This window comes from Crocodylus siamensis, chromosome 5 (assembly GCF_052110815.1).
Source record: "Crocodylus siamensis isolate JL-2025a chromosome 5, ASM5211081v1, whole genome shotgun sequence".
Taxonomy (NCBI): domain Eukaryota; kingdom Metazoa; phylum Chordata; order Crocodylia; family Crocodylidae; genus Crocodylus; species Crocodylus siamensis.
The window spans coordinates 155,691,621-155,715,078 of record NC_143399.1 but is presented as its reverse complement, the minus strand read 5'-3'; the positions used below and the strand labels follow the sequence as shown (position 1 = coordinate 155,715,078).

The window sequence follows — 23,458 nt, the reverse complement described above, 5'->3', positions numbered from 1 at the left end:
TTGGAACATAGACGGGAGAGGAAAGAGAGGATGGCAGAGGGGAGGGACCCTGGTGCAGCTGCTTGTACAGCCTCCCCACTTGTGGATGTCCGAAAACCGCTGTTTAGTTATCCTGGAGAAGCCTGGGGAAGCCCGAGGAAGCTTAATAATGCATGGATTAATGGCTTCTACCAGTTTAATCACGATAATTAAGCTGCAGTTTTGGGCCATCTGGCAATCTTTGGAAGAGGTGGGACTGTTGGGGCCCCTTGGCCAATCAGAGGCATGGCATCCCCCCCCCCCCCCCCCCCCCCCCCCCCCCCATGCTCAGCCCATGAAAATGGCGGCTAGCCCAGGATCTGCCTATGATATTGGCTGGCTGCCTCCTCAGGTTCAGTCGCCATCTAAAAATGGTTTCAATTCTTGTCTCCCTCGGAAGTTTAAACACTTGACTCATGCTGCTCTTTATGTATCACTGTTTGCTTCTGAGGAGAGATGCCTAATGATTTCAGAAGACATTTTGGTCTCTGTGTAAATGACACCAAACTATAAGAAAACTTGCTTTCAGATCTGAGTCTTAATTGTATACCCTGAGTTCACCTACAGCCCTAATGTAGTGTCAGATGCTTTAAGTATGAGTATGGAGTAAAATAGTAAAGCACAGTGAATATACAGTATAACATAATTTCACACCATCCCAAATTAGTGCTGTCAGACTTGAGCGTGATCTTCAGTTAGATATTGTAATGTGCTTCAAAATACCTTGTCCAAATGGAGTGCAGCTTGAGAAATATACATAAAAAGAAGAGATTTTGATTTATTGTCTAAAACCTTCATTCTACTATTGGGCTCAATCCTTTATTTTAATAGAGAAAATGATTTATGCATTTGTGCTACATGAACTTGTCAATGTAGCATAACAATGTTAACAGAGAGAGATAGCAATGATACCTTGCAATATGTCTACCAGAATTATTCTTTTTTAAAAGTAAAAATTCAATTCTTTGAAATGACTTTAAATCTGGAAAAAAATATTCAGGATTTAGGGGTTTTTATGCTCCCTGTTTAATGAATGCATTCATTTATTTCATTTCATTTTACAGTGTCTGTATGCTAAGGGTCAAACTTTACTCAGAGTTAAAGGGAGTACATTTGGAGTAATTCCACTGAATGCTGTATTTTATAAAGTTATTATGAAAAAAGTTGCTCAAAGTGAAGCAGAAATAATAATACATGAGTATCTTGAACACTACATTATAATTAAAATTGAGGTTTACTTCTAACTTCTTGATTTACTGAATACCTAACTACCGTTTCTTAACATATTTTTTATATCAGTGATCTTCAAGCAGGGTGCCACAGGGTACAATGTAATGTTAGCACTGTTAGGCATGCAAACAAAATTCACAAGGTAAACCAAGAGATTTCAAATAGAAATTCATAGTGTTAAAAGCATGCTATCTTGTTGTGGTTTATCTGAATTTCTCTATTATTTTTCTGTAGTCAAAAAAATACATGAAAACTAAGAGCTGGCACTTTCCAAGGGGGGCCTTGAGTCTAAAAAAGTTGAAAATGACTGCTTTATATATTAAAACAAGGAAAAATCCTTTCCTTAGGGCCCTTTTGCCCCTTCTTTTGCCCCCATCAGAAATAGAAGTGTAAAAATAATAATAATCCTCTTTATTTCTTTGGAAAAATGTGGCTAGATATTATCAGAACGTAGACAATGAAACTGTGCAAGTCTGCTGCAATGTGTAAAACGTGCTTTGCACATGTTTTCAGTAGCCCCAGGCTTTCACATGAAAAATTTATAAGGAAGTAAGGGCTTTTCTATGGCAACTTCACTCTTGCAGAGTGTACATTTTAAATTCCCATGAAATGAAGCTAAGCTCATTACCCTTTTTATTATTATAAATTTTAAATTAGATTCCCTCACCTGCACAGTGCTGGCCTTTCATACTTGCATCACTTTTATTGTTGCAATGCTGTCTTCTAAAAAGAAACGCCAAACTGCCACAGATACCTGAATTAGTTATTTTTGTTTTTGTTTTTTGTCCCTCCATAAAACATTGTAGCAACTCTTAGTAAACCACCAAAATGAATTTCTCCTTGCTAAATGTATTCTTTTAACACCAATAGCTTTAAAGTAAGGCCCTCATAGAAAAACATCGCATAACGTTTTATGAAAAAATCCATGTAAAGGCTTTTGCTCAGACTTTCAGAAAACATAAACAAGTAAGTGTGGACCAAATTGGCAAATTTCAGCTTGAATGTTGACAGTTTTGGCAAGTTACAAGCACGTGGCTATCTTAGAATGAAAGGCCTTACTTATAGCTCAGACAGTGATGATGTGTATCTATTAAAGCAATCTATCTGTCTTTAACTGAAACCATATGTACTGATGACTATCTGATGTTGCAGGTAATGGTGAATGTGAAGCTGGTAAATGTAAATGCTTCGATGGCTGGGAAGGTGAAAACTGTCAGTGTTCATCATTATCAGTAAAGCATTGCATAAATTCAAAGGGCCAGATTTGCAGTGGAAGAGGACACTGTGTGTGTGGAAAATGCGAGTGCACTGATCCAAGAAGTTTTGGCCACTTGTGTGAATATTGCCCAAACTGTAATAATGCCTGTGATGAAAACTGGTAAGTTTCTAATGCGAGACCTAATCTATTTACTAACCATGTGTTCCATCTGTGAATAGTCCTGTTCAGACAGACCCATGCTGTACTCATTAGACTTTTACGCTATATAAATCTAAAGTTTTGATTTTCTGCTTGAGAATTCATGGTGTTTCCACACAACTTGTTAACAGTGATGTAACCTATACTGATTTTGAGACAGCTGTCTGCAGTAGGCAATTAAGGCACAAACAGACATCACCCTTTTGCCACCATAAACATTTTTAAAGTGGCATTAGTTCACAGAATCTTAGAGAAGTAGAGCTGGAAAGAATCCCCATTGGTCATCTAGTCCAACATTGACATATGCATTGTCTAACCTTTTAGCAAAACTACATAGTCAAGCATGGGGACCACAGCCATCAACACCTTGTTTTTATAAAGGATGTTAATATACACTCAAGAGAACCCAGGAAAAGGACCACACCCCCAGGGATAGAAGAAGAATGCGAAACCCCCACAGTCCATAGCAATTTGCCCATAAGGTAAAATTCCTTCCATATAATGATCAGCCTGATCCTTAGTGGTGGGGCAAGTCCCTCTAGCCCAGGGGTGGGCAAAATGCTGCCCCTGGGCCAGATCCAGCCCACCAATTGATTGGATCCAGCCTGTGGCTGCCCCCACAGCACTTTGCATGGGCTAAGACCCGCCCATTCACGCTGCACCACGCTTGCACCCATCAACATGGCCCCGGCCAGTGAGCACAGCTTCCCAGCAGGGCTGCTCCACTGCAGCTGCTCAGGTGATGCCTTCATAAGCTTTTTCCCCTGCCTCTAGCAGCTGCTTCTGCTGCACTGCTCTGAGTGAGGGGAAAGAGAAGTTGAGTGGCTCCTGTCACTGTGCACGGGGCTCCAGCTCCTGGCTATCTTGCACCAACTCCACCTGCCCAGCGTGATGAGCAGCCACCTGCAGGAGGCTGAGTGGGTGGAAGGTGGTGGGGACCTGAAGCCCCATGTGCTGGGGCAGGAACCTCCTGGCTCCAGCTTCAGAGAGAAGGGCAAGAGGCAAGGGCAGGGAGGAGGAGGAAGAGCTGTTTTGAGGTGGGAAGAGTCAAGCAGTACCCAAGCAGCTGTGGCTGCACTGGGAGTTGCCCTGCCGAGAAGCTGTGCATGTCGGTCAGGGCCAGGGTCATTGTGGGCCAGTGGTTGCACAGCATGGCTCAGCTCTTTCTGAAGTGCTGTGGATGGCAGCTGCAGGCTGGACAGGGGAGCATGGACTGGACTACTCCTCCACCACCCAGGCAAACTTTGTTGCATGTATCCCCTGCCCCTCCCATGGCCTCCAGCCTGGGACTTAGTGCACAGGCATCCCCCCCACACACACACCCCTACACCTGACATACACACATCCCACTCTCCCCCCAACTCCACACACACAATATACAAACGTAAGACTTCATTTTGAGCTACTATGCAGTTGCCTCTATATACGCTACTTAAACATAAATCAGGGCAAAAACAATGTTTTTAAATAAAATTATAATATGTTATAGTAGATGTTTTATTTTTATATATGATTTGTTTTTATCTATAATTTTGTTAAAATGTTATCTTCTGTAAGATTGTGTGTGTGACTCTTGACAACTTGACTAGTCTCAGCAAGTGTATTGGCAGACTGCAGTCAAAATCCCTTGCTTTGGCTGCAGCCAATGCCCAGTGCTTCTGAGGAAGGCTTTAAAGAACCCCAACATGTGTAGCAGCAGGAAAGATGGAGAGGGGGAATTCCCTTCTGGCCCCATGCAGCAACCAGGAAGCCCAGAAGCATGGGAAATACCCATAGATGAACACCTAGATCATCCTCAACCTCTTCTTGAACACCTCTAGTGATGGTCCACAACTTCCCTAGCCAGTCTATTCTAACAGTGAAGAAGATTTTCCTGATCTCCCATCTAAACCTACTTTACAGCTACTTTAAACCATTGTTCCACATCCTACCCTCTGCAGTAAGAGAGAAAAAGTGTTTTCCCTCTTCTTTATGGCAGCCTTTCACGTATTTGAAGGCCACTATCATATCCTCTCTTAAGTGTCTTTTTTGCACTGAACATGCCTACGGACTTTAGGCCGTCCTTGTATGGCTTGCTTTCCAAGCCATTTATTATTTTAGTCACCCACTTCTGGACCCTTTCTAACTTCTTCACATCTTTTTAAAATATGTAGCCCAAAACTGCACACAGTACTCTAGATGAGACCTAACCAGTGCCATCATCTCCCGTGTTTTGCATCTAATGCTTCTATTGATGCATCCCAAAACTATATTTGCCTTTTGTCTGGCTGCATCACAGTGCAGATTTATACTAAGTCTGTGATAGTTTCATAGTTTCTAGGGTCGGAAGGGACCTGAGCAGATCATCTAGTCCGACCCCCTGCCATGTCAGGAAAGAATACTGGGGTCAAATGACCCCAGCAAGATGTTCATCTAACCCTTCTCTTAAACACCCCCAGGGTAGGAGCCTGCACCACTTCTCTTGGAAGCTAGTTCCAGACCCTAGCCTCCCTGACCGTGAAGTGGCGCCTCCTGATATCTAACATCCCACTCTCCCCCCAACTCCACACACACAATATACAAACGTAAGACTTCATTTTGAGCTACTATGCAGTTGCCTCTATATACACTACTTAAACATAAATCAGGGCAAAAACAATGTGTGATCTACCAAGACTCCCCGATCTCTCTCCATAGTGCTGCCTTCCAGCCAAATATCCCCCATTCTGTATTTGTATTTGTAGTACCTTGCATTTGTCAGCACTGAACTTCATTGTTAGCTTCATCCCAGCTTTACAGTTTATCAGGATCTTGCAGCATTGGGCTGCTGAAGCCCTGGGAGCTTGAAGGGCCAACCCTGCAGGACAGTACCCCCAAACAAAGTCTGTAAATGCCAGTGAAGTGGATCAGCTGGGCTGGGACACATCCTGGCACAGTTGATCTCCCATCTAAAGATCACCCCTGTTTATTTTCTGAGGGGTTGCTACAACTGGCATTTATCAAAAGTTTATACCTGTGTAATTATTCAGATTGTGACCACCAGGCTTCAACTAGCCGCTCTTGGGCGACTTTGGTCTGCTAGCGGATGTCACACCACTTCCAGGCCGGTTTGTCGTCGAGGTGGTTCTCTCCTCCCACGTTGCCAACCCTGTTGTCTCCTGTCACGTCTTGGTGTTCCTCAGTAGGCAGGGTCAGTTAGTGGGTCCCTTGGTGGCTACCACCTCTACACCCCGGCCTCACGCCACCTTAGGTGAACCGCCTAGCTGTTATCCACGGTCTTCCCTGCAGGTCACGTTCACCGCTACGCGTCCTTGAGCCAGAGGCCAGACCCTGCAGCGCTTCACTCCTCGATCCTGTCCCACGGGGTATCTTCCCCACTATGGCCCCTACCAAGGCTTCCCTACAGCCCCGCCACAGGGCGCTATCCCTATGGTCTCTGCCCCATTGCTCGGGGTAGCCCAAACAAAACAAGTACACGTACACCAACCCATAACCTATTCCCCGTCCCTGAACCCTTAAGGGGAGAGATGGCTCTCTGCCCAGTTTGTCACTCCCCGGACTAGCTCCAGTCCATCACTTAACACCTGGGCCCTGGCAGCGATCGCCGCCCCGATTGTAACCCCCTTCAGGGCAGTCCCCGGGTCTTCGCCCCTTGGCGTGTCGTCCTCCGCGCCCTGTCCTGCTGCGCTCAAAGGTGCCACTTCCACTCCCTCCACTCGGCCAGCCAGTCACTCCTCCGTTGTTCAGCAGGGGTCTTCGACGGGGTGCTCCTTTTTCCCCAGACAGCGTCGCCTCCAGCTTGTCAGTCTCCTCAGGGTCTGTTCTTGGAGCCTGCTCTGCTGCTGGCATCGGCTGCAGCTCCATCTCCTGGCTATCCGCTCCCTCCGCAGCTGTGGCTGCCATTTTTATTTTCGCCGGCCAGCGTGTGATGCTGACGTCACTGACTGGCTGCAACTGTACAAAGAGGCGGCTAACAAGCTGTGCGGGTTCCTCTTTCCGCCCCACGTGCTTCTCATCCCAAGGTGCTGGTGAGTGCCCTGCATTACTTTGCCTCCCGGGACACAGATTTTACTAGGGCCTGTGCCTGAGATATTCATGCTGAGAACTTTGTGAGTTGTATGTTCATATTGATGGTTGAGGCCTGATGTGTTGTGCAGCCTGCCGGGTGCGTAGCCCTGCCCCTCAACTCGTCCGCCACGATGTTGATGTTTAAACTAGCTAGAGAGGGGGGTTCAGTGGAGATCTTCCTGAAAGGGCCTGCCAACAAACAGCAGTACTCACAACTTGTCTGGCACAATGTTCCACGGAGCTCCGCCTCCCCTACACCCCGTCCACTCGCCAACCGGATGGGTGTTCATAGAATGGGTCCTTCGCCTTGTGGGGTTGTCTGCAGCTTGTTCTGGGTGGGGTCCCATGTCGACATGGATGCAGCTGGCCCTCCTCCCTCCTGAGGTGGGTGCAGCTGGCTTCAAAGCGCGGCCTGCCTTCTCTCAGCTCTTGGATTTGGGGGGGGGTTGTTTATTTTTGTTTGTTTGTTTGTTTTTTAAGAAGAAATATTCCCCTGAAGAGCAGAGGGCTGTGGAGCTACCTCTTTGGCCCCGGCCTCCTCCAGGGGGCTCAAATGGCTCCTCCACCCTGCTTCCTACAGGGAGTTTAAAGGCTTCCCTCAGCAGGCGTTCAGCGGGGAACTGGGGGGCTTCCCCTGCTCTGCCTCCTGTAGGGGGATCACAGGCTTCTCCTGCGTGGCCTACAGGAGCTGTACAGGCTGCGCTGCTCTTCTTCCTCACTGGGGCCTCAGCATGTCTAGCGTGCTGTGCAACAGTGCTCTCTCTCCCAGGCTTCTCCTCTGCCCTGGTTCTGGCAGGGCTTTTCAACTTTGCCGCGCGGCTGCCGCAATTGGTCCAGCTGTTTCCCACTTGGGAAACAGCTGATTAAACAGCCGGTGTAATTCTGGCTCTCGCGGCTGCAGCTCCGGCCGCGGTCCTGGCTCCTGCTCCGGCTGTCTGGCAGAGGGTAAGTCGCCCTTGCCAGGGATCTGTTTCCAGGGTCTGGGACCTGCGGGGATTCCCCTCTCCCCTTCAGGAGCCTGTGGTGGCTCCTCACTGCCACAATATCCACGTGTGCTACACTGAAACTTACTACAGGTAAAGAGAGTCCTGTCATATTGGTTATGTAAAGGTTTTAAATCCTTCTAGAGTGATTGTGGCAATTTTTCCACTGACTTATTAGTAGCTCAGAATGACTTAGAGGTTGCCTGTACTGAATTTTAACATATGAAAGTGATATCACTACAAAAATTAAGCCCCTTTTAGAAATTGGGAAAGGCATAAAAAAAAAAAACTCATCGGTGAAAATGAGACTAAACATAAACAATTGTGGTTAAACATGACTGTGCGGAAGCACTCTTGTTTTTGGAACATAGTAGTAGTTAGTGTGGCCTCATCCAGATGAGCACGGCCATGTGGTATGTGGTGCTTTACAAAGGATGTGAAGAAGCTTGAGAGAGTCCAGAGGAGAGCCACATCCATGATTAGAGGTCAAGAGAACAGGACTTATGAAGAAAGGCTGAGAGTCATGGGACTCCTAGGCCTAGAGAAGCGAAGGCTCATGGGTGACTTGGTGGCAGCCTATGAGCACATAAGGGATGTGCATTGGAATCTGAGAGAATGTCTGTTCACCAGGGTACTCCAAGGAAAGACAAGGTCTAATGGTTATAAACTGCTGGAAGACCTTTTTAGGCTGGACATCAAGAAAAACTTCTTTACCATCTGAGACTCCAGAGTCTGGAATAGACTCCCCCCAGAAGTGGTGCAAGCACCTACTCTGTATACCTTTTAAGAAGCACTTGGATGCATATCTTGCTGGGGTGATCTGACCCCAGCTGACTTCCTGCCCCTTGGGCAGGAGGCTGAACCCGTTGATCTGGTGAGGTCCCTTCCAGCCCTAATTTTTATGAATCTACGTCTGTGGCGCCACATGCCGCACATTCAGCTGTTTTATGCACTGCAAAGGAGCAGCTTGGGGTTTGTTTGAGGGTGTTTTGTTTTGGGTTTTTTGGGGGGGGTTGACCCCCTGGGTATGCTTCTGGGGCCCAGCCAATTGATACCTGGGGACACTACCCCTTGTGCCAGCTGGACTGCTGCAGCAACATCCCAAATCCATCTTTTAAAATACCCCAAAATCCATGTTCTTCCACATTTAAAACAAAAAAAACCACTCTATACATGCACACATATATCTTACAAGAGAGAGAGACAGTGATAAGTTGGGTAATGCTTTATTGGTATATTTACAGTGTTAAAGCAATTTGGAAGACTACCAGTGTCTCTATCATCATGAAAAGATAAATTCTGAATACCTATATGTGTTGATCTGTGCTTTTGGTTTTCTTCATACATGATGGGTGTGTGATGGGGAGGAGTGGTGTTTATAGAAAGGGGGTGATGAGGGGTGTGGGGGAAGGCAGGTGGGTAGATGTGGAGGGGTGTGAGTTGGTCTGTGGGTAGGAGTGGGGCAATTGCTGGGGGCACTGTGGGTGTGGGGGACGTTGTGTGGGGGCTGCTCATTAGGGATGAGACCCCTGGCCCCCACAGGGTGAAGCCCCCCCAACACTGCACATGGAATGCCCTCCCCTGCCCAGGGTCTCAGCTCCTCCCTGGAGGGCCACAGCCTTTATCCCCCACAGAGCCCCAGCCTCCCCTGCCCAGTGCCTGTAACTAATTTTTAACAGCAGCAGTGGGGGAACCATACGCTGAGCCCAGCCTAGTTCTGCCGGCCCTGGGGCTGCTCTTGCTGCCCAGTCGGGCTGGTCTTGTGGCAGCAGGACCTGGTGCGGCACGCGGGGACCATGTGCCAGGCCCAGCTGGGTCCTGGGGCCTCTCTGCAGCCCAGGTGGGCTGGGCCCAGGTCCCTGAGGCTCGCTAGTCTGGCTTTGCACTGGAGCGGCTCAAATGGCTCCAGGAGGTGTGCACAGGAGCCACACCTCCCAGAGCCCTGTGGCCCGCTCTGTTGCAAGGCAATATTAGTGAGCCACATGGGGCTGGGCAAGGTCCTCACCCCCCCCGCAGGCACAGGGGGCAGAGGCAGGAGCTCGCCCTGGAGCCCAGCCCATGCTGACAGGACCCGGCTCGACTCCTTGCGGTCTCTGCGTACCGGGCTGGGGAGCATGAGCCGCCCGGGGACCATGCAGCTTGTGCTGCCTGGCCCGGCCCGGTGCATGGGGACTGTGTGGAGCTGAGCTGCATCCTGCCGGCCCCAGGCAGCTCGTGTTCCCCGGCCTGGCCTGGCACGCAGAGACCTCTCAGAGCCGAGCCGGGTCCTGCCGGCCTTGGGGCTGCTTATGCCGCCCAGCTGCCAGGTAACACAAGTAGCCCCAGGGCCAGCAGGACCCGGCTTGGTTCTGCGTGGTTGCCGCGCGCTGGGCCAAGTTCTGCAGCTATAAGAAGGGCCCGGCCTGGTGGCAGGACACGGCACATGGGAACCGCATGCTGTGCCAACTCCTGTCAGCATGGGCCGGGCCCCACGGCTGGCTCCCGCCTCTGCCCTCTGTGCCTGCGGGGGGAGGAGTGAGGACCTGGCTCAGCCCCATGTGGTTCCCTAGCCTGGCCTTGCACCGGAGCATGTCACAGGGCTCCAGGGGGCTGTGTGACCCACTCCAGTGCAAAGCCAGACTAGTGAGCTTCAGGGATCTGGGCCAGGTCTTCCCCCGACAGCCCCAGAGACATCCCCCCCATCACTCTCCAAACCCCTGCCCCCCACATCCCCCTGCCACTCCTCATCACCCCCCCAACTTACCTTGGACAGTGTCAGGGCAGCAGGAACACAAAAGAGATGCTCTGGCCAAAACCAGAGTGTCGCTTTTGGAGGACTGGCTCCAGGCACAGTCTTGAACCATGCCTTGCTCCGCTCTATTGCGGAGCAGTTTTTTTAGATTTGCGGTGCGGTGAACATTTTTTCATTCCTGCACATGCCTGTTGCCCTACCTCAAAGGGGTTTGAGGTAGGGCAACAGGCATGTGCGCACTCATCTGGACGCACCCTTTGAGAGGCAAAGCACAAGAAATGCAGTACTGAGGCTAGGGGAGAGCAGAGCCTTTAACCAGCATATGTCTATTTAATTGTATTCACTTCACCAAATCATTGTGGAAAACTTTACTAAATAGCCTAATGATTTTCAAGCAACAGGGCAACATTATCAGAAATGAATGCTGAACTCTGTTGATTTCATCTCCTAAGGAAAATGCAATAAAGTAATTAGATTTTTTTAAGTGATTATATCTGTGTGCTTGTTTTCAGGAGTTGTGTTCATTGCCCTCGTTCCAACAATGTATCCCAGATTATACTTGACCAGTGCAAAACCTCATGTGCTTATATGATGCCGTATAGTGACAAAACTTCAGGTATGTAAAAGTCTTTCCCAGATAACAAGAGGAAAACTCATCAGGATTCATGGTGAAATTTATCTCTGTTGTATGTTTCTGCTCGAGTATATTGTGATTTGTTCAAGGGAGGGAGAGAGAGAAAATTCACTCTTTGCTTCAGGGAAAGTAAAAGATAAATAATAACAGGAAACATGATTGCCAAGCATGCTAAATCATTTTCCAGCTCCTTGAGTAGTCATATCTAATCATAATAACTCCTAGTCAATAACGTTTGAAGAAATATTTACAGAAACCTCTTAAAGTATTTGTCTGTATTATTAATTTGAATATGTTTACATTATTTAGCAGTACCAGAAATGAACAAATGAAGTGCACATAGCTTAAAAAAAATTTAATGTCCCTTTAAAGTGTACAGCATGTGAAGGGTAGTTTTCTTTTAATAAAAACATCTAAAGCCCATTCAAGGCCCAAATTTCATGAAAATCATTAGTGTGATCACTTCTTGTCAATTCATATTTTGTATGTGCGTTTCCATTTTAAAGAAGCCTGTTACAAAGCAATTGTCGTTGGGACTTCTGAAAGGGAGCTAGAGAGTTTAATGGTGTGAGAGACAGCTGGGCCCAGTAAAACAGTGCTGGACTGGGAATCAGGAGACATTGGTTCTATTCATCACTGGTATTGCTAGGTTAGAAAAATAGATACATCTATATTTTGGAATCTTAGAACTATTGGATTTAATTAAAAAATATTGTACATAACAAAAGTTGGACAACATACAAATATTTTTTCTTTCTTAATATATGATCAGATTGACCTAAATAGAAAATATTTCATCATTTAACTCAGTCATCTCTTAAAACTTTAATATTTCAAGTTCCTTGACAGAGTTGCCATCCTTTGCTACTACAAACCTACCCTTAAGACCAGTTTTAATACGTAGCTGGCTTCTGAGCGAATCCACACACTTGGAGGGCAGTACAACTACAATTTAAGATAAAAGATAGAACATGGATTGAATATGAATATGAATTTCCAATTCCAAGCACTCTTTTTGGATCTTCTGAAATATCATACACCATGGACACTTCCACAATTAACTATCATAAATCAGAAGAGGTCAAATTTGCTGTGAAAAGATGATAACTATTGAGCGCCTGGCAGCACCATTTATGACCTTCCAGTGTGCACACAGAAGTGCAGCTCCCAGCTGTAACTCAAAATAATTTCAGCAAAGTGTTCTGAGTTACATTACCCCAGTCCAAACAGATGTTCACTGTTGGTTCTAGCAGAGAAGAGAATCTAGTTGTGGGCTGGGAGCCTGCAGTCAGTTTCCCATAGTAGTGGCCAGACTTTCTGCCAGTGCTTGCTTTTTTTTTATAAGAGAGAGGGAGAAAAGCAGCAGAGGGAGCTCCTTTTTGGGCTCCCCCCACAGCCAATGCTGAAGGGTGGGGTAGGTGAATTGGAGCCCTCCCACCTCTGGGGTGCTATGCATAGACACGGGGGCTGAAAAAACTGCAGACCGAACTTCCTCTGCTCCCTTTCATCCCTCCCATTCTGAAAACAACAACAGGCTGGGAGCTCCACAGACGCAAGTTACGGAAGACACTACATTTTGAAACTTCTTAGATTTTCACTTGATCAGCCTTTTCTGAAGAAGTGTTGAAGCTACCTTTTTTTATTCTCTTTAAACTGTGCGCTTTGGGCAGAGATTGTTTCTTGCAGTGTATTTTTATGACGTGACAAAATGGGGCTTCATCTTAGTTAGGCCTTCTTGATATTAATGTAATGGAAATATAAATAATAATATTACAACCATTGATCTATTCATCATCTTAGCTGGAATTACTTTTTTTGATAAAAGCAACTTTAAAAGTATCTGATGTATAATAATACAAATAATTGCCCCTTCCTTATATACTTCAGTAAATAGAGTACTCTTTTGTTTTATTTGGTTGAATTAATCTGTGCTAGGTTAATCTCTGTTGTTAAATTCAGTTTGTTTAATGGTTGTACCTTATCAGTATTTTAGGTTTACGCTTCTGTTTTCCTTTTATTGCAGAATGTTTCTCTGACCCAAACTACTTTAGAATCTTTGTCATAATCTTAATAGTAACATTTCTGATTGGGTTGCTTAATGTACTTATCATCAGGCAGATAATCCTACAATGGAATAGCAATAAAATTAAGTCCCCAGCTGATTACAGAGTATCTTCAACAAAGAAGGTAACTGATTTTAGAGAAAAATATATTCAGCACTTTTTTCTTGCACATAAATGTTAGCTAATTGTGTTAAAAAAATTGTATCTTCTCCTTTAAGGATAAGATGTTTTTGCCTACTGTTTGTACAAGAACAGTAACATACAGACGTGACAAACCAGAAGACCTAAATATCGACATCAGCAAGTTACGATTAAATGAATCTGTCAAGTGTGAATTCTGAAGACTGTTTTCTGCAAATCTGTTTCCTACATTTACACTTTAAAAAAAAAGTTATCTTTTTACTTTGTAAGAGTCTTTACTGACTGTTTTGTGTCATGGATTGTGTTGAATACTGTAAGTGACATGTAAGCATGTTCACTTAATGTGACTATGTTTGAAGTTATAGCTGCTGTATTTTTGAAAGAGAAATGTGCATTACTACTGTTTCAGACCATTAGTGTTGGTGTAGCACTTTAATGTAACCTAATTTATTTAGTTATGGGATAGAATGTAGATATGAACAGGTGTCTGACAAAGCACTGATCTCACTTTACATGTATCTGTACTGATGTGCTCTGTGGGATGGGTAAAACTGTGACACATTGCTGTACATTGCAGCAGAGTAGATGGAAATATGGGAGTACTTGTACACAGAGCAAGTGTAGTTTTTATTATACTTATTTCAGAGTTAATACCAGTTCCAATGATCTTGTACTCTTTTGGCAATGATCTTTTACTCTTTTGGCATCCTGATTTCCTCTTAGTTCCTTTTAACAAAAAAAAAAAGACTGGATTAAATAAGTGCTTAGTTACTACTGGTATTTTGAAAAAAATCTACACACTCTTATGTCACTTAAACAAGGTTTATTCCTTATACATGAAGTGGCTATATTTCAGTATTTACATTGGAACAAACAGAAACCTTTTTTATATATATTAAGATCAACAAAAACTATATCAGTACAAAAATATAGGCTATTTTTTGTTCTTTTTACTGCCTTGCCTGTTTATAACAATTAAACACTCCAGTTAAATTCAGCTCTGAGCTTAACAAGAGCAGCTCCATTGAAGTCTGAATTACACCAGAGCTGCATTTAGTCTCCTAGCTCTGTCAGTATTTGGTAAAGTAATGGCTCTTGTTGAGTCCTTACTTTGCTAAACACTGACAGGGCTAGGCAACCAAATGCAGCTCTGGTGTAACTCAGACTTCAGCAGAGCTTCTCTTGTTCTGTCGGGGACATCTACACTTACACTTTACCATGGAGTTGACTAATTAGCCCCACAGTAAAGTGTCACTATCTGCACATGCGACGCTATTAGGCTGGAGTAAACTAATTAAATCCTCTGTAGGATAGTACTGCCCACCACAAGTATTATCCTACGATGGAGTTGTTTACTCTGCCACAACAAGCATCTAGGTAGTGACCAGGGCTGGCTAGGACATGAGACTACTACAGTGCGAGGGCTGCCTACCGGCTGCCCCTCCACTGGAACACCCTCATGCCCCAGCCAGCCCTTCTGTAGCATGTTGAGCCAGGGCAGAGCAGCTTTGAGCTGGCAGGCCGACCCCTGAGGCCCCCTGTCACCTGGGGCTGTGCTGCCCTGGCTCGACATGCTGCAGTCCCAGGTGCACGTGTAAACACTGAGCCCAGGAGCAATAAATTCTTGCATGAACTGTACTGGAGTTTATTCAGGTACATTAATTGCATGTGTAGATGCAATCAATCTGCTTTTCTACACCTACTATTTTTCTGTGTAAATTAATAGAATTAGCTGGCATGAATCCCTCATTTAACCACCCATGTTTTTCTGGCGGGCAGTAGAAGAAATATGGGGTGTGTAATGGGAAATCAGCGTGTAATCAGCATCTTGGGGGGTAGAGTAAATAATACAGAAAAAAGGGGGGATGGTTCCCAAGAGAGTAAGTTAGCTGAATTCGCTTATGCTGAGTAACAATGAAAATTAGCAATTTTTTTTTTTTACATTTAGTGGGATCAGTGTGGGTGCATGTGAGAGCAGAATTTGCATCACAGAATAGGTTGTGCAGAGGCCCTAACCTTAAAACAAACTGTAATGTCTTATTGAAATGTGCTGTATGAAATGCATAGCTAGCAGTGAGTCTGGCATATTTTATGTTGCCGTAGAAGTAGGGAATTCTGGTAACCCTTTCTGAAATAGGTAATGAAACCTCACTGGGAACAAAAGTCCCCTCAGATAACAGCATACAGTTGCACATGGTATCTGTTCTGAGCACAATACTTGTCTGTGCCTATTATAGAAGAAAGAACAGAAGTGAGGGGGCATGTTATCTACAGATAGAATAGATGTCTTGCTTGAAATTTTTGATAGCTTTCAAAGAACTAAAAAGCCCCCAAACAAACAGGTTCCAGGTCTGTGTACAAGCTATTCCAGGTTAAATCCATGAGAATGTGCATGTAGGAGGAGTGCAGGATTTGGAGTAGATCAGCATAATGGCAAGTGTTTCATAGAGAGAATTGCCTAATTCATAACTTTAAATGAGGGTTGGGAAGGGGGTTAATTAAAAAGACAATTGCTGTGACTTACTATTGACATTTATCTACGAGCTCTAGTTTTCAATAATGGAAACTGGATATTCCTCCTTAGGGAGCCACCATGAAGTATGTCAGTGGCACTCTTCCTAGTGGTATCAGCTTCAGATCAGATGGATTCAAAAGCATCTCACAAGAAAATGGAATCTCTTACAACACTTTTATTTCTGGTGTTACAGTGATAACCTGATCTTTTTTTCGTTAATTAGATATTACTGAAAAACACTCCATGATGACTCAGTCACATATTAACATTTATTCAACTGTAATGATTTTCTTTTATGATGCACAGTGTGGGTCTTGGTCCTTTTTCAGTGGAAGTTAATGGACTATTCAGTACTGATTTCATTGGGAACAAGATAAATACTAGGGCTGTGCAAAGCTTCGGGTGCTGATTCGATTTGGAGGAGATTCAGCCCGATTTGGTGGCCAAATCTCTGAATCGAATTGGGAGACCACTAAAAACGTCTGAACCAAGTTGAAGCCTCTGAAGTATAATTCAGAAAAGATTCAGAGAAAGTTGTGGCGATTTGGGCAGTCCCCACTCATCGCTCCAGGGAGCTGAACCTGGGCTTTGTGCCAGTAAGTAGGGGGCAGGTGGGGCAGCCATTGATGGAGCTAGGAGAGTAGATGGGGGATGGGGCCTGTTTGATTTGGAAATTCAGCCAATTTGGCAGCAGCTGAATCTCCAAATCAGATTTGGCCAAATCGATTCGGGACAGTGATTCGAATCACCAAATCAAATCACTGTCCCTCAGATCATCCAAATCCAAAACAAATACTAGCTGCTTTGCACAGGCCTAATAAATACCTATGAGAAACAGACATACTGAATATTCTCTTTACCAGGGTTTTTTATTTTTTAAAAGAAGATGGAAACAGTATACAATCCATTTAATGGAGCCAAAAAACTTTATTCATTTAAGAACCTTTGTATGTTTCACAAAACATACAACATTTTTCTTAAATAACAACTTATAAGGCATGATTGTTTTTTACCCAATTCTTCTCTGAACAAATAATTCATTTTACAGAATAGTTCTTAGAAATTAGAGTTACTTAATACCACTGGTTTGGTTTCAAATAATTTTGTCTCTTCAGTATTAATGGAAATCAAATTACAGGGAAATTGAGGCTTTGTACAGAGGAGCCAAGCAACTGCATGTTAACATCTTCCCTTCCCAAGCCATGGCACATCTGCTGCTTTCCTTCTGTAGTACATTGTTGGAAGTCCAAATCTTTTCAAAGGAGACCTGGTTGGCATGTTGCAGTCAGAACACTCACTCAGTGCATCATAGTTCCCTCACAACAGTGAAAAGAGCTTAAACGCAGATTGCATTATAAGCAACTGCTCTACTGAGTGGTAGTAAATCTTCCTTCTACTTCCCTTCCCTAGTTTTACTGTACCATAAAGGACGAGTGGGTTATTGACAAAGAAGCAGTTGCTAACCACACAGCAGGCCAAGAATTAAACTTCAGCTAAATGACAAGACATGAGGTCATTCAGCTAGCATAAGGTCTTCTCCGCAGAGCTTTGTTCTGCCAAATGGGTGCTGTTCATATAAACCAGGGCCTTGCCTGCTAGCTGTTCCTTAGAACTAGTGGCTGAGCTATTCAGAAGAGCTCCTGCAGGAAAGAAATAGCCCAACAAAAGCTGTACTATTTGGGTATTCTGTGCTCTATTTGCATGTGGCCTTAAATGAGAAAGCACTTAGCCCATAATTTACAAGGAACTTGTTGAGCTCTTACAGTACAGTGCCTGTGCAGTTACTCTGTGAGGTTGTGCAAACAACTTGGTTTCTGCAGAGTTTGTTACCATTCCTTCTTTCTGCATTGTGCCTTAAGGAGTTCACTATCAAAAAAAAAAAGGGTTTGATCTCTAAATAAGTCATTCTAGATTTGTTAGAGAAAACTTAAGTTTTCTGGGAAATGATGCAAAAGTAAATCACACAGCTTTAAAATACACAACATTAAACACACACACAGAAGATGCCACTTTTGTATTGTTACCTGATAATTAAGACAATGATTTTTTTTCATTTTGCCACCCCCCTTCTCTAAGAGCACAGTATTTATGACGAATCACTAAAAAAAAATGTTAAGTTGTAGTTAAAAAACCCCCTTGAATGGATTACTGTAAACTGAATCCTTAAATGTAAGGAGAATTGGGTTTATTCATCTTTAACTACTTGTTTGTATACATTTCTGAAATGGCAGATGTTTATGCACTGGGGAAATGTACAAAATCTACTTCAGGTTTTTTTTAAGGACATGCAAGCTGAGTCACTGTAATACTTTTGATTATTTCCAAGTGCTAAGAGCACATTAACAGCACCATCATAAATGAGTGTGGGAAAATAGTTTGTTCATCCAGAAAATGTGCACATGGTATGTGTGGAATTTTTATTGTGCCTTATTGAAATTCCCTTTTGTTTGCAAGTGATGTTTATAAAGGAAGGGCATTTGCATGACTTATTTTTTTTCTCCTGTGATGATATGAATCCCCTATGTAAAACATGTCTTGCAGTGCATTGGAAGAAATGATTTTCCGTATGAGATATGTTTGTTTTTTTCAGATCACATAGAAGAATCTGTTCTTCTTGACAGGTGTTATGTGATTGTGAATGTGTTGCTACCTGTAGGAGTAAATCTGTGAAACTTTACAGTGTATTCCACCTGACCACTTACGGTGCCAGGAAATGCCCTACTGAGATGCATTATGCCCTGCTCCACATTTCCCAATCCTTGCTCCCCCAAACTGAAAGTAGTGCAACCACCTTAATGTAGTGCTATGAGTGGGCTAAATGACTCTACTGAGCGGACTTGCTGGCCCCAGTAGGCCTCAGACTCCAGTAGGATTTCATGGGACCTTGAGTAATACAAGGCATAACTGGAAAAGTGCGCATCTGACTGATACATCAGTGCTGAAGGAAACATACGCTGTCCTGCCTAATTAGAAATTAAATTAATCTATAATGTTCATGCCAGGGGTTTTAAACAGCAGAATAAGATTTACATAATAAGCCATGATGAAACAGTAGTTAGGAGGGATGCTACTGTTTTAACATAGCCCTGCATTTGTTCAGTGCACAGGCCTCTGATGGAAGTTAAAACAATTCAAAGTACAGATGGTAAGAAGAAGCTAAAATGTTCCTAGTTTGAATAATATGTATAGAGGAGACCAAATCAAGGGGTGCTGTAGACTGTGGAAGTCCACTCAGAACAAGAGCCAGTAGAGTTTAACTTTCTTCAAAAAGCTTCTTTCTGAAAGTACCAGTATATGTAAAAAAAACAAACAAACAAACAAAAAAGTTGCTCATCTTTTAAAAAATGTCTTCTCAGCACCTTTTCCTCTTTGATTTTCTTTGTACATTCTTGAAACAAGGTACCTGCTCAGGATCCATAAATTTGAATAAAATGTCTGGCTTTTGTTATAAGCCAATATCTGTGTGGGAATCCTAAGGCTTTTCGAGTGAGTGGAAGTTTCTAATCTCACTCTGGTACCTCTCTTATCCCCATTTGGGAACATTTAGTGTTAGCCACACTCACTGTGCTAAGGTCTATTTCACATTTACCTACAACTGCTTTAAAAAAAATGAAGCTACTTAAGTGTCTTATTTAGCTATGGTATGACAGGATTATTAATAATATAACAAGTTTTGTTTTATATTTACATATTTAACATATACTGACTTTGTGGAGGAAAATTAACTGACATTTTTTAGATTAAAACATTTTGTCAAAAAAATTTTAGAAAAGGAAATAGTTTTTAAATAATTTGTAACTTTTATTGTTCATTCCTGCTTTAAACAGTACTTTAAAATAAATCACTACTCTAGTTTGTCTGGAAATAGACTGGGTTTTTTATTATTTAAGATAATGTAGATAGTAGGTAGTTGTTTTGTTAATTGTTTTTGTAGATGTTTTGTTAATTTCAGTTGACTACTAACTTCTATTTTGATATTTATTAATAAGTTGACACTGTAGCATACTGAGATGTTTATTTTTCTATCAGAGCTGTAACAATATGACACAGCATTATTTTAATGCAACATTATTGTATTTGCTGTCTAAAAAATAAAACCAGTGTTTAATGCACATGGAATTTTATGTTTTTTAATATATTAATTGCACTTTATCTATGATACTTTAAGAAGAAGAGGATAGCTCTTAACCTTGCTTTAGAACTGTGAAAAGAGTAATTTCAACCAGCCTAACATGGTGTAGGACTACATCTGGAGTGCTGGACCCACATCTGAAAAAAATGCCTGTTAAAGTTATGTAAATATAAAATTGTATCCTAAAGCCTAAACTATCTGATAGTATAGACAGGAACATACCTGTAAACTGATGGCCAGCAGTAAACACACTGGAGGGAAAGCTGTCTTTCTTTATTTTGCCCCCTATGAAGCATTGCTGGAACACCACTGAACAGATCATCTGTGATCTTCAAAGGGATATGACTGGGCATAGGAAAAGTTTGAGGCGTGGTTCACTAATTAATTTGGGGCTAACAAGATCCTTCTTTCTGCTGTATACACTATTCTTCCTTTCTATTCACGTTAGCTAGTGGAGGGGTGGGGGGTTACACAGAATGAGGGTAAACTTTTAAATATACACCTGTTTTTACTTAAAACATAGACTGCTTTAAGTCGTGACAGATGTCTGTTTTGTTCTTGTGTAGGAAAGATTTCCTCTACGAAAGCCAGTGTTAACCCCTTAACATGAAAGGGACTTCAGACACTGGGTGCATCTAGGTGAAATTAAGCAATGTGATAAACTCCAGAGCAGTTTACACCACAGTACACTGCTCCCAGGCACAGCGTCTACACATGCACCTGGGACAGCAACTCTTTGAGCCAGGACAGAGGAGTTTCGGGCTGCCAGTAGGCTCGGGAGGTGGTCAGGCTTGGGCTCTGGGGAGCAGCATTATGTGGCAGAGGAGCTGGCTAGGGCACAAGTGTGTGAAACTGCAGAGTTGTGTGGCTAGACGGCAGGCAGGAGTCTGTCCCCCTGTTGCCTGGGCTGATGGTGCAATTTTCACCCATAGTCACCAGCTACATGTGTATTTAGTTGCACTTAATTGTTTTTCCATAAGATAGTAATGTCCCTGACAGTGCTTTCCAACAGTGGAGTTAATTAGTTTACTGCAGCCTGATACCAGTGCAAATGTAGACTGTGATGCTTTACTGCAGAGCTAATTAGTCTATGCCAAAGTAAAGCACATGCATAGATGCACCCACTGAGCATATCTACATGAGATGTTTCGTAGTTTCATAGTTGTTAGGGGCTGGAAGGGCTTACTGCAGAGTTGCCTAATTAACTCCTCAGTAAAGTCTCAATGTCTGCACGTGTGCTTCTATTAGGCCACAGTAAAGTAATAACGGCGAAAGCTAGGGCACAAGGGTACTTCAGTGTAGGACTGCCTGCTGGCTAACCCCACACTGGATCACTTTCATGACCCTGCCATCCCCTCTGCAGCATATTGAGCTAGATCCGAGCAGCCCTGGGCTGGCAGACTGACGCTCACTCTGGGCCTGCTGACAGCCGGGGCTGCTCCTCTGACCCGGATCAATATGCTGTGGTCTTGTGCTCATGTGTAAATGCAGTGCCCGGAAGCAGTGAGCTTCACTGGAGTTTATTCAGTCACGTTAGTAGCATGTGTAGATGTGCCCACTGTATAGTAATGATAGCCAAACTGCTTTAAGAACATCCCTAATCAACAACAGAGACCAGTAAAAGGTCAAGAATGTCTAAATGAGCAGAATGTGCAATTACAAAATTGCACATAATACAATACTAGCAAATTTCACTTTTTAGCGTTTGGGATGAAACACAATTTTCTAGCATGAAGTAATTTTTGCTTAGTGGAAGGAAAAACTGCATAGCAATGTTGGGAAGAGAATTAACAGTCAAATGAAAGCTGCTGTGTTCATGACAATCTAAGTGACTTGCGATTCCCTGGGCTCAGCAGTGCCACAGAGAAACATAGGAAAAGATAGAAGGCAAAACAAGAAGAAAATTCTCAAATGACCATAAAAGGATACAGTCATTTGTCCCCCCACTTTTTCTCTATGAAGAATGACAAAGAAGAATTTAATAACCTTAGCAGAAAAGAATGAAGTTGCTATGGCACTCTCTGAGGGCAAGTCTGCATTTTAAAAAATTAATAAATGTAGGTGCACACCCAGCTCCCAAGTGTATATCAAGCGTTATGAACTGCAACAAATACACGGTTTTTTTCCATAAAAGCTCTTGCAAAGTTGAAATTTTCTTTGTTTGTTTGCTTGTTTGTTTTATTCATCATGTAAGGCATTTGGTTCCAGATTTGAATTACATGGGTATAGACATAAAGTCTATTTTGCTACAGTGCAGCCTTGAAAAAGTCATTGTTAACTGTTAACCATAAGAAATCTCCATTAACAGTGGTCCTAGTAGCAGCCTATGTTGTGAGCCTCCTAATCTTCTCTCATGTTATGGAATAATGGTAAGTGACCTTGTATGAAACCTTTATTTATTTCCATGTAGGATGTTGTGAAATACAAGTATCATATAATATGTAGTACTCATTTATTTTATTTCCCCCCCTTGATAGTCACTGGGCCTGGTAGGGAGCAAGAGAGTCTGATTACAGTCTAATGCTGCTTCTATTGTATTACAGATGCCAATGACAAGAAAAAGCCTTGCTGTTCAAGCTCTCCAAAGAGGAAGGAAACCTAAATTACAATCTCTAAAGCCTGAGGATGAAAGAGGGCCAGATTTCAATTGCTTCTTTGACAACAGTGATGTAGGTACTTCCCTCTTTGTGGATTTTTAGTATCTGCATGATTCCCACTGTGGAGAGGACAGGATTTGATCTAATCTGCACACAGAAGGGGAGGAAGAATATGCATATGTGTGATTTCGCCATAAAGAATGTTTAGTACAGCAGTGGTTTAAAGAAAGTTCTTAATATGCACAGCAGCAGCTTGGCACTTGCAAACTGATCTTTGGGGTTGGAGAGAATCTATTGACATGCTGAATACTAGTATAGAAGAATTCATTTTGTTGCTTTTGTTGTTGTTCTTCCAGATCTGCAATAAAGAAAAGAAGCTTGGAAATGCAGTCTTGCTCCTCTGGGTTTAGAAGAAAAATATTTAATGTACTATATGTTTATAAATAAAATGTTAGTTTTACAAAAAACTTGGTTGCCCTGAAGTTCTTTTAGATTGGCTAAATGCTCAGCTCTGTAATAATAAGCATGCATCTTCTGCTGTGGCTCCTAGCTTCCATTAATGCTGCTGGCAGTTCTTGTATGGATCCAATAGAACTGGCCTCCAAGGGCCAGTTTCAAAAGGTATTTGGATGCATTATGTGTCTAAGCTTCCATTGATATTAATGGTGACTAAATAGCTTCTTGAATTTGGCCCTAAATGTATAGTTAACCAGGTAAGTTCTTAAAATCTGATCCATTTTGGTCTTGAAGATACCTACAGTTAGGCTTCCCAGTGACTCAAATCTAGATGCTTCAGCCAGGGATGTGACACACTTAAAGGCACCTTCTCCAGGCATCCCTCACTGGGTCCTCCTTTTCTGTCACATCAAAGGCTACTTGTCTTCACTTTCACACCCATTCATGGCCTATCTCCAAGCTAATTGCCACTTAATGCCAACCACCATCACGGA

The 23,458-nt window shown here is 43.2% G+C and overlaps 1 protein-coding gene across 6 annotated transcripts in view; it reads left to right on the top strand.

Annotated features, from left to right (window-relative positions):
* The window catches only part of ITGB8 (integrin subunit beta 8), a 96,091-nt gene extending 73,116 nt beyond the window's left edge, over positions 1 to 22,975 (top strand). For 2 of the 6 annotated variants that reach the window (XM_090046806.1, XM_090046810.1), the window contains exons 11-15: positions 2,401 to 2,626; positions 10,939 to 11,042; positions 13,084 to 13,247; positions 22,455 to 22,580; positions 22,865 to 22,975. In XM_090046806.1, coding sequence (XP_089902932.1) covers positions 2,401 to 2,626; positions 10,939 to 11,042; positions 13,084 to 13,247; positions 22,455 to 22,580; positions 22,865 to 22,918 — 674 coding nt within the window. In that variant the 3' untranslated portion in view covers positions 22,919 to 22,975. Of the gene's footprint in view, positions 1 to 2,400; positions 2,627 to 10,938; positions 11,043 to 13,083; positions 13,248 to 13,341; positions 19,892 to 22,454; positions 22,838 to 22,864 lie in introns of those variants that run through there. The other 4 variants (XR_016442287.1, XM_090046807.1, XM_090046808.1 and 1 more) reach the window with 4 other exon arrangements.
* Positions 22,976 to 23,458: the final 483 nt, after the last annotated feature.